At 56.3% G+C, this 14,248-nt stretch overlaps 1 protein-coding gene and 1 long non-coding RNA gene across 2 annotated transcripts in view; both read left to right on the plus strand.

Moving 5' to 3' along the window:
• Window positions 1-322: 322 nt before the first annotated feature.
• Window positions 323-14,248, plus strand: part of LOC138684194 (uncharacterized) — a 154,360-nt gene continuing 140,434 nt past the window's right edge. Inside the window, exon 1 of the long non-coding RNA XR_011323570.1 lies at window positions 323-824. This is a non-coding gene — a long non-coding RNA (uncharacterized lncRNA). The remainder of the gene's footprint in view (window positions 825-14,248) is intronic.
• On the plus strand, window positions 9,308-12,709 carry LOC138684200 (la-related protein 6-like; the record flags this gene model as incomplete). Its single annotated transcript, XM_069777905.1, has 3 exons — window positions 9,308-9,517; window positions 11,052-11,146; window positions 11,779-12,709. Coding segments are annotated over 3 exons (1,236 nt in total), but the record flags the coding sequence as incomplete, so codon positions are not given.

Raw genomic sequence — 14,248 nt, forward strand, 5'->3', positions numbered from 1 at the left:
TGCTCCTCTGCAAGCGACGGCGCACGCCTACGCTTTTCCCACGCTTTGGCCGGCAAGGCTGAGCAAACGGCCTGTCCCTGGGAACAGGCAGTGAGGACCGTGGCATGCAAACCAGCTCCTCTCTGCTGGGGTGGTCCCCCGAACAGGGCTGAATCAGCAGCAGCTGGCAGGTCTTCCACTGATGATGCTCTCCCTCTTTTTCTCTTCCCTTCGCCTTTCCCCACTCCCGCTTTTCACGTTTAGGAATCTTGACTTTGAAGGAGAGGAGTGAGAGCGTGACTTGGGGATGTGCCAACGGAGACGGAGGGAGAAAGCGCTTTGTTTCAGTTGGAGGATTCCCATTAAAGCCATGCAGACGTTTTCAGTTATCCTTGGTGTGCTTCAGGCATTCAGTATCTCTAGACCAGCAAGCTGAGGTGAACGTCACAGTCAATGGGAGTTTGGTGGTGTTAAGTCTGTGTGCGTACGTGCGTGTGGGGGTGTGGGTTTGTAGTGGTAGAGGGACTGCTACTGCTTTATCATTCAGTGCTGCTCTTTTAATACCTAATTCCTCTTCTTTTTTTTTTTCTCTTTTTTCCAAATGTAAACTGGGAACGTCCAAAATAATTTTCTGTTATATTTGATGCATTCTCCACTTTCTTCTTCATCACGACCGGGTTTTTGTTCTGGTTTGGGGTCCTGGCTTTAATTCACTCTTATGTCTCTTACTGGTACGAGAGGGATGCCCTCTGTGGCAGGGCAGCATAGAGAGCGTCTGAGCAGTTGGCCTAAGGTGAAAGAAAAGCATTTGCTCCCTGCGCTCCAGTTTTACCTCTCTTGGTTTGGTTTGGTTTGGTTTCTTTTTTTTTTTTGCTTTGGCTCTGCCATCAGCCTGGAAGCTGCAAAATGCAGAACTGCCACCTTCTTGTCCCCGGGCTGTAAACTGCATCTAAGGGAGCACTTCAGGTATTTGATTTTGAATACACCGTATGGTCACAGGAGCGGCCAGATGAGACCTGGGGCTCTGTGTCCCTGGGCTGCCCCCTCTGTTGTTCCTCCACTTTCCTTCTGTATGGGGTCTGGCTGAGTTGGAGTTCCTTTACCCCACAGCAGCCCTCGTAGTGCTGTGCTCTGTACTGGTAGCTAGAAAGCTGTTGATAACACAGCAGTGTTTTGGCCATGGCTGAGCAGTGCTGGCACAGCATCGAGGCTGTCTCTCTAACATTCCCCCCCTCCCCAGTAGGCGGGGGGTGGGCAAGATCTTGGGAGGCGAGGTAGCCAGGAAGAAGGCGTACAGGCAGCAAGAAGAGGCATCTAGGTAGCAAGTAAATCTTAGGTCCCTTCAGATGCTGGGGACCCTGCGTTCATGCAGCATTGGGCAGACCCCAGATGGATTTTCCCTTGGCACACTGTACAGATCCTGCCTGTGGAGAAGTTCCTCCTTTTGGTCATTCACGGTGTTATACAACTTTTCTTAGAAGAAAACAACTCTATGCGTAAAGGATGTTCACGCGCGGACTTCTTGCTGTACTTTAGATAACGGCAGGGCCGCGCAGGTGGCGTAATCGCTGGTACCAAGCAGGAGCTGCCTGGAGGCTCCTCTGTTACAGTCAACGAGCTCCGTTTATCCTGCGGCCAAGGGACATGTGTAGGGACACAGCCTGAAGGCCACGCTGTAGGTACAGCGCAGCACAGACCTGCACCCGCTCAGGTTAACTGTTAGGTGGATCCCTAAGTCCTGGAGGTACAGTGATCTCCCAGTCAGGATCTCTGCACCAGGCTGTTAAACTGCACGGTAACTCGGGAAGCAGAGAAGGTCCAGATCTGGAGGGGATGGTTAAGCACAGGGCCTCACGTTGAACCTCCTCTAAGCTCGTCCTGTGCTTACAGGGTTCTTGAGCCTCTCGGGCATCTCCCAGACTGGCCGGTTACTCCCAGCTCCCTCGTTCCTGCCTTCCCCTGCCTGCCTGCCTGCCCCACTTTGGCCCCTGCAGCAGCACTCAGCTGAGCACCCTCCGTTGCTCCTGGGGAAAGAGCGTCCTCCTTGCTCTCCGTGGCGTTCCCCCAGCACACGGTGCTGTAGCAAGGACAAGGCAGTCAGAGACAGACACAGCCTGTTGAGCAGAGCGTCCTGCACGCAGTGCTTCCGATAGAGCAGCTCAGGAGCAAGGAGGTGAGCTGGGTGTGCTGCCTCTCACAAAGAGCATTGTACATCGGCGACCTTCCCCGCTGGACCCTCTGCAGCCTCTCTTTTTCCCGGCGTTGTAGGTGTTAAGTTGTGTGGTTAAAGGTTCATCTCCACAAACACAGAGGAGGACAAAGGAGCAATGGCAGGCAGGGGAACCCCAGTGACCTAGGCAGAGGCAAGGGAGCACCCTGCTGTGGCTTTTGCCAGGGCTGTCGCAGGAGAGGGATCGCCCACATTGCCTGGGTATGAGGCTCACCAGACAAGTATTGACTCTCCCTTGCTCAGCTCACAGACTGACGGGGGGAATGCGCTTCTGTGGCCATGCCCTGCCTCTGAAGCCCGGCCGTAGACAAAAAACTGGCTCAAACTGTGAAGGTTACCAGGCAAGACGTGACGGGGTGCACGTGTGTGGCAAGGTCTGTGCGTGTGAATGTCTGAAACTGAATTCTGAGCTGTCAAGCAGAAGCCTGCTTCTTGCTACACGCAGCCAGCGTGGGCTGGTTGTAAATTTGGGTAACACCTGGAATAAGCAAAAGTGGCATGTCCCGAATCCTACAGTTAATACAGAGCTAGGAGCCAGAAGCCTTAATTCGGAGGCTGATCAAGCCTCGTACTGCTCACATAGACAACTTAGATTGGGAAAAGTGGGGGCGTGGGGTTCCAGAAAGAAGAGGTGGTGGCAAAAAGAAGGGTTCCCAGAAAGAAGAAGGGATCTTGAAGAGAAGAAAGGGACCCAGGAAGGAAAAGGTGAAGATCCTGGCTGGAGGAAATATCCTGGAAGTGGCGGAAGATCTTGGAGACCAGAGAGCCGCGTGGAGACAAGTGCCAGGGGATGCCCAGGGACCTTGACCAGCACCCTGCGAAACTGGTAACGGCGAGCAGCTGCACAGCAGGAACCAAGGTGACGTTCTGCCTGACCTTCCCGGGCCTGCAGTAGCCTCCCTGCTGGGAAGGGGAGTTGGATCAAGCAACTGCAGGATTCAATAGGAATGCATTTCACGAAGGTAAAGAGGACACAGCAGTGGCTTGGAAACGCTGGTTGGTTTAATGGTAAAACTGGAATTATTCTGTGAACTGTGCATTCCTTTTAATATGGACTTAATTTAATATAGCTGCTTTGAAGTTGTTCTGACTTCACCTTAATCGACACCTGCAATCTTGATCATCTTATCTTCTCCAACAGCGACACCACACCCTGCCCCTCTCCACCCCCTGCAAAAAAAACCCAAAACCAACCCAGGAAAAGAAGGACTTCAAGGGCAAGCTAGGCAGCAAAGTTGTGCGAGATTGGTCAAACTGCTCAAAGTTTGCAGAGAGATTGGAGCTTGCAATTCAGATGTGCGTCGCTCAGCATGGGGAGGGTAGTACGCACCTTTCACTGGAGTCAGAGGGAAAAACAGGGAGAAGGGAGCTGCAGCGTAAAGAGTAAAGAAGGACACAACATTCTTAGGAAAACTCTCCTTTTTGTTTCCTTTTCCTTGCTCCTTCGCTTCCAGAACTCCGTGGTCGCAGTTTGTGCTGCCTCACCTCCAGCACAGCGTGCAGAATGAAACGACTGTCACAGAATTCGTCCTCCTGGGGTTCTGCAGCACCCCAGCCCTGCAGCGCTGCCTCTTTGGCCTTTTCTCTGCCCTCTGCTCTGCCACTCTGATGGGAAACGCACTTGTCTTTCTGCTTATCTGCCTGGACTACTGCCTCCACAGCCCCGTGTACTTCTTCCTCTGCCACTTCTCCATCGGGGACATCTGCTACACCTCCAGCAATGTCCCCCGTATGCTAAGGAGCCTCCTTGGACAAGGCAGAACCCTCTCCGTTGCTGGGTGTGGGGCACAGATCCATCTTTATTTAATCTTTGCACTTACAGCGTGCATGCTGCTGGCCGTGATGTCTCATGTTCGCTACGTGGCAATCTGCCGTCCCCCGCGCTATGCCCTCATCATGATCTGGAGGCTGCGCCTCACCCTTGCCACAGTTTTGTAGGCTTTGGCGTTCGTATTTGGTACACTGCAAGCCTCTCTGGCTTTACACCTGCCTTTCTGCGGCCCCTGCGAGGTTGTCCACTTCTCCTGTGAAGTTCTTGCTGTCTTAAAGCTGGCCTGCACTGCCGCTCCTGCCAATAAAGTCCTGATCTTTGCTATTTGTGTGTGCTTCTTCCTCTTGCCTTTAGCCTTAATCCTGATTTCCTCCCTGGACACCCCGGCCACCGATCTGCGCATCTGCTCTGTGCCAGGATGGCACGAAACCTTGTCCACGTGTGGCTCCCACCCGACCGTGGTGGGTGTCTTTTATGGAAACGCCATCTTCATGTACGCGGGGCCCGGGAGCGGTAACTCCTCTGGGAGGGAGAAAGTTCTTTCCCTTTTCTGCAGTCTCGTCAGCCCCAGTTTGAACCCCGTCATTTACAGTCGGAGGAACAAGCAGGTGAAGGAAGCCTTGCTGAAGCTTCAGAGAAGGAAGAGGGTCTTTCATTCCGTCTAGCTGGTGCTCTAGGCTTTCACCTGTCTCCTGTCTTTCTGCTCTTTCTTCTTGAGCTCTTGGGGTATTTCTCATGGAATGTTAAGTGGTTCAAAGTGTTCTGGTTTCAGCTGGGATAGAGTTAAGTGTCTTCCTAGTATCTGGTACAGTGCTATGTTTTGAGTTCAGTATGCAAAGAACCTTGATAACACTGATTTTTGCAGTTGTTGCTAAGTAGCGTTTAGACTAAAGTCAAGGATTTTTCAGCTTCTCATGCGCAGCCAGCGAGAAAGCTGGAGGGGCACAAGAAGTTGGCACAGGACACAGCCAGGGCACCTGACCCAAACTGGCCAACAGGGTATTCCATACTATGCGATGTCCCATCTAGTATAGGAACTGAGGAGTGTGGGGGGGGAATCGCTGCTCGGGGACTAGCTGGGTGTCGATCGGGGGGTGGTGAGCGATTGCACTGCGCATCATTTGTACATTCCAATCCTTTTATTATTGCTGTTGTCATTTCATTAGTGTTATCATTATTAGTTTCTCCTTTTCTGTTCTATTAAACATTCTTATCTCAACCCACGAGTTTTACTTCTTTTTCCAGATTTTCTCCCCCATCCCACTGGATGGGGGGGAGTGAGTGAGCGGCTGCGTGGTGCTTAGTTGCTGGCTGGGGTTAAACCACGGCGGAGACAGAGTCACAGCAGCACAGAATGGATGCTGAAAGGGACCTCTAGAGATCATCCAGCCCACCTCAGCTGCGCGAGCAGGGTCAGCTGCAGCAGGCTGTGAGTCTGGTTCTCGAAGGTGCCGTTGGCTGCGTTGCTCCCAGGTCGTGGAGCTCGCATGGGAAATGGGCAATAAAGAGGGATGAAGTTTCCAGGCTCTTTCTGGCCGGTGCAGTGATTTGGGTTTTTTTGGGGGGTTGGTTGTTTTTTTTTTTTCCTTCTGATTTCCACTCCCCCCCTTCCCCCCCCGCCACTTCCCGGTCTTGCAGCTGCCCAAGGTGCAGCCAGACAAGGGGAGGAGGGTCCCTGCGTGGCCTGCAGCTCCCTCCCTCGCCATTCTTGGGGTGATTTGGGGTTATTTTGGTGTGTCAGTGAGGCAAAGCTGGGCTCTCCGGGGCTGAGGTCAGTGGGACCCGAGGAAGGCCGTGATGGTCTTGAGGCTTTGAAGGGCTTTGCACCGAGCCCTGTCCCCGCTGGAGGGGACGCTGGTGGTGTTCAAGACGAAGGCCTTGCAGCCCTTGCTGTCATGTGTGCCCGTGTCCCCCCCGGCCCCCGAGGTCTGTCCTTGTCGCAGGGGCTCTGTGCTGCTTTCTGCGTGGGGCCGTGTCCGTGAGTCCTGCAGGGAGCTGTCTGTCCTGGCTTCCCCACCAAAGGGCTGCTCCCCCTGGGGAAGGGGAGAGGGGAGTCGTCCGCGTCCCGCCCCACCGTTGCCTGCCCCGCTGGTGGTGACTCGGCCCTGGGGGTGGCTCGGTTCCCCTCGGGGCTTTCCCCAGCTCGGATCTGGGGCTCAGCGGGGCTTTTGCACCTCTTGGGTGCTGTTTCTTGGTGCCCCCTGCTCTCCCTCCCCCTCCCACACAGGCACGGAGCGGTTCTGGAGAAGGAGCTTTTAATTGAAAAGACAAGAGGAAAGGTCCCATCCAAGCTGGTCTAACCCCTCCCTACCCCCCTCCCCGGCGCCCCCTTCAACAAGTACCCCCCCTCCTCTTCCACCCCCCACTCCCCCCATCTCCATCCCTCTCACCCCTGTCTAATCCCCGCCCCCCCCTCACACCCCCACGTTGGCTGCAAGAGCCCTGCGCTTGTTGGGTGGCATTGGCAAGGAGCTCTGCGCCTGCCTCTTCCTCCGCTTGTCTGCCGTGGCAGGCGGGGATGGTGGCAGGTCCATCCCGGCATCCTCCCACAGCTCCTGGGGCTCCATCCCGATGATGTTGAATATTTCTAGGCTCAGCATGGCGTCGCTGAGCTCGGGGATGCAGTAGTCAGGGGTGAGCATCTCCTCAGGCAGCGAGAGCGAGCTGAAGTCGCGGTGGGGGGTGGCTGCGCCGGTGCCACCAGCGTCCCCGGGCATGGAGCTCCTGCTGGGAGCATGCTGGTTGACGCCCACTCCATCTGGGGAGCAACCAAAGAGCACTAGGGCCTCTTGCAGAGGCACTTTCTCAGACGCTGCAAGTTCACCTACAGGCTCCCCAAGGGCTTGATTGTGGGGGTCAGCACAGGGGCTGGGGGGGACGTCACTGCCTGGGCGTGCCCCCACAGGGGTGGCCATGCCACAGGTGTTGATCTTGGCCAACGGCCCCTCGATGTTCTCGTAGCCGGGGATGGGTGTTGGCATCGCTGGGGGGGCTGGGGCCATCCCTCTCTCCGCTCCGCTGGTGCCAGCAGGGTCCCCAGACATGGGGCTGCTGCTAGGACCATCCTGGCTGACCCCCACTCCATCCAGGGAGCAACTGAAGAGCCTTAGGGCCTCTTCCAGGAGCATCTCCTCGGACACTGCAAGGTCGCCTGCAGTGTCCCCAACGGCTTGGTTGTGGCTGGCAGCGCAGGGGCTGGGGGGGACATCGCTGCCCAGGGGTGCCCCCACAGGGGTGGCCATGCTGGGGATGTTGATCTGTGCCAACTGCCCCTCGCTGTGCTGGTAGCCGGGGATGGACAGTGGCAGCTCCAGAGGGGCTGGGGCCACGCCACTCCTCTGATTTTCACAGGGTGCGAGGTATTGTGGTTGGCCCTGGGGGGTCCCTGGGGCTGTCCAGGCCAGGGGGGCCCCGCAGCCCCCGGGACGCCACAGGGCAGCACCCGGCAGAGAAGCGGCGCCTTGGCCGAGCGTGGCAGTGGCCGGCGGAGGCAGGTGGGTGGTTGTCCACTGGATGCGGAAGACGCGGGGGTCGAAGAGGCAGCCACATGGAGCTCTCTGCAGCCCTGTGTGGGTGAGGGGGAGCCGTGCTGGGGCGGGGGGACTCTCCAGGGGCACCCGCCGAGCCGGCCCCGATGGCCGACATCCCCCAGCTCTGGGCCAGGGGCGTGGGGAGCTTGTGGCCGGGGCGATCCCCACGGGGTGAGCTGCTGTGCCGGTGGGACGGGGTTGCAAATCGGGGAGGAGACTCGCATCTAGGAGGTGAAACGGGAGAGGTGGCCCCAAATATTTGGGGAATTCTCTGCAGATGGGCTTTCCTGGGCACGTGCCGCCCGGGCGAGGGCAAGGATGCTCACCGGGGCTTGCTGAACCCCCATGTGAAAAGTGCCAGGGGAAGGGGTGTGATGGGGATGGGGAAGGTGCCAGAGCAGACTGGGGTGCCATACCTGCTGGTGGTGCCTGGGGGGCCTGGGGTGTCCCCCCTGCCAGGGGTGCCCAGGCTGCAGGGAAGGGCTGCTCCCACGCGGGCAGGCGGCACAGGTTGGCTGAGCCTAAGAGAGAGAGACGGGAGCGATGGCCGGCGGTCACCTCTGCTCTTGCCCCCCAAGAGCATCCCTGGGCTGCAGGGGTTGGGGTCAGTCCCTACCTTGAGGGTAGAAGTTTTTGGGGAGCACGAATGGCTGGAAAAGCTGGGGTGCCGGGGGGCCCCAGGGCCCAGGCAGTGGGAGCTGCACTGGTGGCTGCGCCATGGTCCCTTCTGGCTGTTGGCTGCCAAGGACTCTTTGGCGTCTCCCCGGAAGGAATGCGGGGGCTCCCTGTGTTTTGCCCCACCCCCAAGAGCCTCCCCAGCTCCTCCTGGGGAGGGAAAGGGTTAAGGGAGGCTGGGGTCCCCCCGGGGCCTACAGGCGGCTCTCAGGGTCTGCGGGTGCAAATCCTCTTTGCTTTCAACAGTATTTTTCCGGTGGGGGAAGAAGAACAAGTTGATTCAGCCGAGCCGAGCGGGGACCAAGCTGCAGCCGCAGCCTCCTTGCGCCAGATGGCAAATGCGTTTGCGACTGTTGCCCGTGCTTCTGTTCGCTGCGTTGACCGGAGCGAGGCAGAAATGGGAAAAAGGACCTCGAGGGCGCGAAGGAAGGTCACGCGGTGTCGCTCGGTGGCACGCTTTCCCCCAGCCCTCGCTCCAGTAGTGCTGTCAGGTCTTTTAGTCTCCTGATGGGAAAAGCAGCAGCTCTGGATCCCCCTCGGAGGGGGCGGCGCTTTCCCTGGGTGCGTGACACCCAGGAGGAGACGGTACCCGCCGCCGCATGCTCCCAGAAAAGGACTGGATTCTGCCCAACGTCCGGTGTCGGGGCGCTGGGGCTGTTTGCGCTCTACGGGACCCCAGGGATGGGGTTAGTACATCCCCTCCTCGTGCTTGGAGGATTCGGCACTAGCAAGGACCCCCTGGTACCAAGGACACAGGCCTCTCGCTCCCGCTGTGTGAACAGTGTGTGGCCTGGGGGAGTCGGGACAACTGCCGTGAACCAGAGGCCAAAGATCTCTCCTGGCCTGTATCCTGTTAATTAAAGACATGGCGCTCTGTTGGTGAGGCACCTCTGGCTGCAAGATTGCGCAAGGCCATCTGCTGCGTAACCTGTGGCAGGGACCGATGCTGGGGGCGTGAAGGCAAGCGCACTTCTAAAACCATAAAACTCCGTTTCATTTCAGAGCGCAGCTGAGCCACCCCGCTCCTCAACACTCTGCCATCTGCACCGCTGTGACTGGGACCGGGCAGTGCTGCACATCCCAAAGGCCACCAAGTCACACCCATGTCCCTGCTGCTTTGCCGGGAGCTTCTGCGATGCGAGCGATGTTCTGGGGGCTGATCTCTTGGACTGCAGCTACTCAGTCCCTGACCGGCAGCTGGTCAGGAGGGTTGCGTCCCAGGTGGAATTCCACCTCTCTGACGAGAACCTGGCCAAGGATGCTTTCCTCCTGAAACATGTCCAGAAGAACAAGGGCTTCGTCAGCATCAAACTGCTGACGTCCTTGAAGAAGGTAGGCAGCCCGTTGCGTTGGCCAGCCGGAGTGGGAAGTGGCCTCCACGTGGAGGATGCCTGGGTGTCTGGGTGTGCTCTGGCTGTCTGCGGTGAGGTGCTCGGGGAGGTCCAGGCTCTGCTCAGGCTGCCTGTGTCCCGGCAAAGCGCTGGTGGTGCAGAGCTGGGCCCTGCTGTCTGCCTTCAACGTGCTGCAGCAGTTCTCCACCCAGGGAGGGTGGCTGGGGAAGCGGTGAGGGGTCCTCAAACCCCAAGCCCAGGGCTGGGTTCACCTCTTCTGCCCGTGGTTCCCCCAGGCTGCTTTGAGAGAGGAGAGCTCGTCCTCCGGCACTGAGGCTCCTTTACATTTGGGTTTGGGGCTTTCTCTTTTCTTTTGTTTTTCATCACGACTAGATGAATGAGCAGCGGAGTTTATTAAAGCAACGGTACAGGTGCTTTTGGATTGCCCGTGATAAATAGACTGTCTGCAAAGCACGTGCAGGTGACAATACCGTTGCCTACAGGCGCGTTAAATGATGAAAGAAAAGAGCTCTAAAGAATTCTAAGTTTCCCAGGGAAGCACTCAGTACAGCCGAGTGTTCAAATCTCACACAATAGGCAACCCTATGGCGGGGGGGAGAGAGGCTCAGCCCATCGACTGATGCCAGAGGTCAGCGATGTCCTCCCGACTTGTCTGTGATGGTGTCTTCCCTGACATTTCTCCTCTCTTAAGCCCTTTTATGTTTTCTGAGTTTTTCGGTGGAGCTTGAGTGACTCTAGTCACACATACCTTTCCTTTCGTATAAAGTTCTCTCGGTTTGCTTTTAAAGGTATACGCTAGAGAAAATTCAGAGCGCGTGCTCAGTGGGGGGCGGTCGCACCTTGGAGGTGGGTAACTTTGGGGGTGGAGGTGTGTTTTGGTATTATAATGAGCAGAGTTCACCTGAAACATGTCCAGAAGAACAAGATGGGCTTCGTCAGCATCAAACTGCTGACATCCTTGAAGAAGGTAGGCAGCCCATTGCGTTGGCCAGCCGGGGTGGGAAGTGGCCTCCACGTGGAGGATGCCTGGGTGTCTGGGTGTGCTCTGGCTGTCTGCGGTGAGGTGCTCGGGGAGGTCCAGGCTCTGCTCAGGCTGCCTGTGTCCCGGCAAAGCGCTGGTGGTGCAGAGCTGGGCCCTGCTGTCTGCCTTCAACGTGCTGCAGCAGTTCTCCACCCAGGGAGGGTGGCTGGGGAAGCGGTGAGGGGTCCTCAAACCCCAAGCCCAGGGCTGGGTTCACCTCTTCTGCCCGTGGTTCCCCCAGGCTGCTCTGGGAGAGATCATGCCTTAACTAAAAAACTGCAGGGAAGCACTGGTGGTGTGATGTACAGGGAAGCTGTGTCTTCTTGCCATGGTCCGGGAGCACAGGCGACCTTCTCCCACAAATCCTGAAAGGGGGATATTGCCTTGCCATGACCTCAGGTTGATGGGGGTGCAGCCTGCCTCGATGATGGGTTTAGGGTGGTCCCTGCCTGGGGAGACTCACAGTGACACAGTGGCCCCCTCTCTCCCTCAGGTGAAATACCTGACGCATGACTGGTGGCTGACGCTTTACACCCTGCGGTTCTCAGAGCTGCTGGAGGTGAACGAGGAGGGCACCAAAGTGAGGCGGTGGGTGATAACATATGTCCATACATTCTGTATGGTATGTCTAAATATTTGTTGGTTTTAATATTTTGTACCAGCCGTGGAAACTGGTTTGCTGCTAGGTGACTGTAAAAGTGAGATTTGGTAAATAATTATTAGAAATCTTATACTAACACTATGATTGAAAAAAGAGACAGAAGTGTAGCCAAGTAATTAACTAGTAGAGGTAGTTACTCCTAAGTTTTACAGTTCTTTGCTCTTATGACTGGATGTTCCTGTACATTAGATAAGATTAATATTGAAATTGACCATATATGACTGAAACCATGTTAAGCTCCAAGATCAAAGAACAAGGATGACGAACAAGACTTGAAGGTCAGCCAACAGAATTTGAAATGGATCGGTGGTCGCAAAAGCAGCCCTTTGACTCAAATGAAGAACCGTTGCATGTGATCAGATGTAGGCAATACTATGATACTCAGTTACAATAATTTTTATGTATATGTATACTAATCTGATTAATATGTAATTGGTTACTCCATATAACCTGTTTGTGCTGAAGCTGTGGCACGCGTGCTAGGTGGAACTATCCCCCGTGCATCCAGCGCTGCAATAAAGAATGCCTACTTTCTAAAACTCCAAAATGAGTCTTAGAGAGTTTCTTCGACTGGCTTTTCGGTATCATGGGTCCCCATGCCCGAGTCCCTGCTGAGTGTCCCCCCCAGCAGACTGCTGCTGGCCTGGGAGCTGCTGCCCCTGGAGCAGGACGTGCTGCTGCTGCTCCAGAAGAATTTCCTCAAGACCATCACGAGGATGTTCAGCCCCTTCGGCACCATCGCCTCCATCCGCATCCTGCGGCCGGGCCGCAAGCTGCCCTCGGATGTGCAGAAATACACGTCAGACTTCCCCGAGCTGCTGAGCAAGCACTGCGCACTGGTGGAGTACAAGAGCCTGGGGAGCGCTTCAGCCTTGAGGAGCCTTGAGGACCTCGGCCACCAGAGCTGTCCGCGTGGCGAGAGCATCAGGGTGGTCCGGCTCTGCGGGAAGGGCTCCAAGAAGACAGCCGGGGCCGAGAGGGAGGTGGCGGAGGAGCTGGTGGACCAGCCGGGTTGGAAAGCGCAGGCGGTGGCCGCGACCTTCCCCAACGGCCTCGGGGACTCCCTGCTCTGCAGCTCCCCGGAGTTGAACGGTGCCCAGGCGCTGCCACCCCTCCTCCTGCACAAGGACCCCGCGGCACCCTCCTGGCCCGGCAGCAACTTCAAGCCCAGCAATTTCAGCAATGCCTTCACTGGATTGCTCCTCGCCAGCAAAGTCTTCCCTCCGCTCGGGACAGGCTTGGGCACAGGCAGCTGCTACGGCCTCTGCTCCAGCACTGAGAGCACTCGTGGCTGCGGCTGGGGGAGTGGGGTGGGTGCCTGGGCACCCTGGCCCAGCAGCCCCTCTCCAGATGCCAAACCTCTTGCCAGCAATCCTCCGGCAGCGACGTGGGTGCCTGAGCCCCTCGGCCTGCGGGATGCGGTGCTTTGCCTGCCCCACTGTTGTCCCAGAAGTGGGGTCATTCACCCGGTGTGCAAAATGCCAATATAAACACAGAGCAGAGGTATTTTATTCCAGTTCTTGTTTACGCAAAGATGGGGGCTAGGTGGTAATCCGCAAAGCTAGCACCCCTCATGCCTAAACGGGCAAGCAATTTATACAGTTCAGTTATACATATTCAATTTCCAAAGTTCTTCCAAAAACTATTACTGGGAGTCGCTTATCTCGCACAGTTTCCATTGGGCTAAAGTTTCCCTGCTTGGAATTAAAGGTACAGTGTTCTTTTCTTTTACAGCACATGCTCAAGGAGAGTTGGGGGGGTAAGTCTTTTTGGTGTGGAATTGAGTTGGTGGTCATGATCTCCCCCTGCCACCTTTCTTTACCTTTCCTCCAGTTTTCGAAGATTTTTCTGACTTCATGCCTATTAGCAATTATTCAACTTTTTGGCGCCTCCTGGGGTAGGATGTTCCCTTCTTCTCAGTCTTTTAGTTCTTCTTCAGGGGCACAGTTGTTAGCAAGGCATGCATTGGTTATACAAAGGGGATCTTGTTTCACAAGACCTTTGTGGCCTTTTTCGTGTGGCTTAAGTACATAATTTCTTAAGTACATCATTTCCCCCTGTGGTGGGTTGACCCTGGCTGGACGCCAGGTGCCCACCAAAGCCGTTCTATCACTCCCCCTCCTCAGCTGGACAGGGGAGAGAAAATGTAACAAAGAGCTTGTGGGTCGAGATAAGGACAGGAGAGATCACTCACCAATTACCATCACTGGCAAAAGAGACTCCGCTTGGGGAAAATTAACTCAATTTATTACAAATCAACCAGAGTAGGGTAATGAGAAATAAACCCAAATCTCAGAACACCTTCCCTCCACCCCTCCCTTCTTCCTGGGCACAACTTCACTCCCGGATTCCCTACCAACCCCCCCCAGTGGCACAGGGGGACGGGCAATGGGGTTTACGGTCAGTTCATCACACGTTATTTTCTGCCGCTTCATCCTCCTCGGGGGAAGGACTCATCACATTCTTCCCCTGCTCCAGCGTGGGGTCCCTCCCACGGGAGACAGTCCTCCATGAACTTCTCCAACATGGGTCCCTCCCACGGGCTGCAGTTCTTCACGAACTGCTCCAGCATGGGTCCTTTCCACGGTGTGTAGTCCTTCAGGAGCACACTGCTCCAGCGTGGGTCCCCCGTGGGGTCACAAGTCCTGCCAGAAAAACTGCTCCAACGTGGGCTCCTCTCTCCACAGATCCGCAGGTCCTGCCAGGAGCCTGCTGCAGCGCGGGCTTCCCACAGGGTCACAGCCTCCTGCGGGAACCCACCTGCTCCGGCATGGGGTCCTCCACGGGCTGCAGGTGGAGATCTGCTCCACCGTGGACCTCCATGGACTGCAGGAGTACAGCCTGCCTCACCATGGTCTTCCCCATGGGCTGCAGGGGAATCTCTGCTCCGGCGCCTGGAGCATCTCCTCCCCCTCCTTCTTCACTGACCTGGGGGTCTGCAGGGTTGTTTCTCTTACATGTTCTCACTCCTCTCTCGGGCTGCCATTTCTGTCTGTCCCAGCAACTTTTTTTTCCTTCTTAAATATGTT

This window comes from Haliaeetus albicilla, unplaced genomic scaffold (genome assembly GCF_947461875.1).
Source record: "Haliaeetus albicilla unplaced genomic scaffold, bHalAlb1.1 scaffold_39, whole genome shotgun sequence".
Classification (NCBI taxonomy): domain Eukaryota; kingdom Metazoa; phylum Chordata; class Aves; order Accipitriformes; family Accipitridae; genus Haliaeetus; species Haliaeetus albicilla.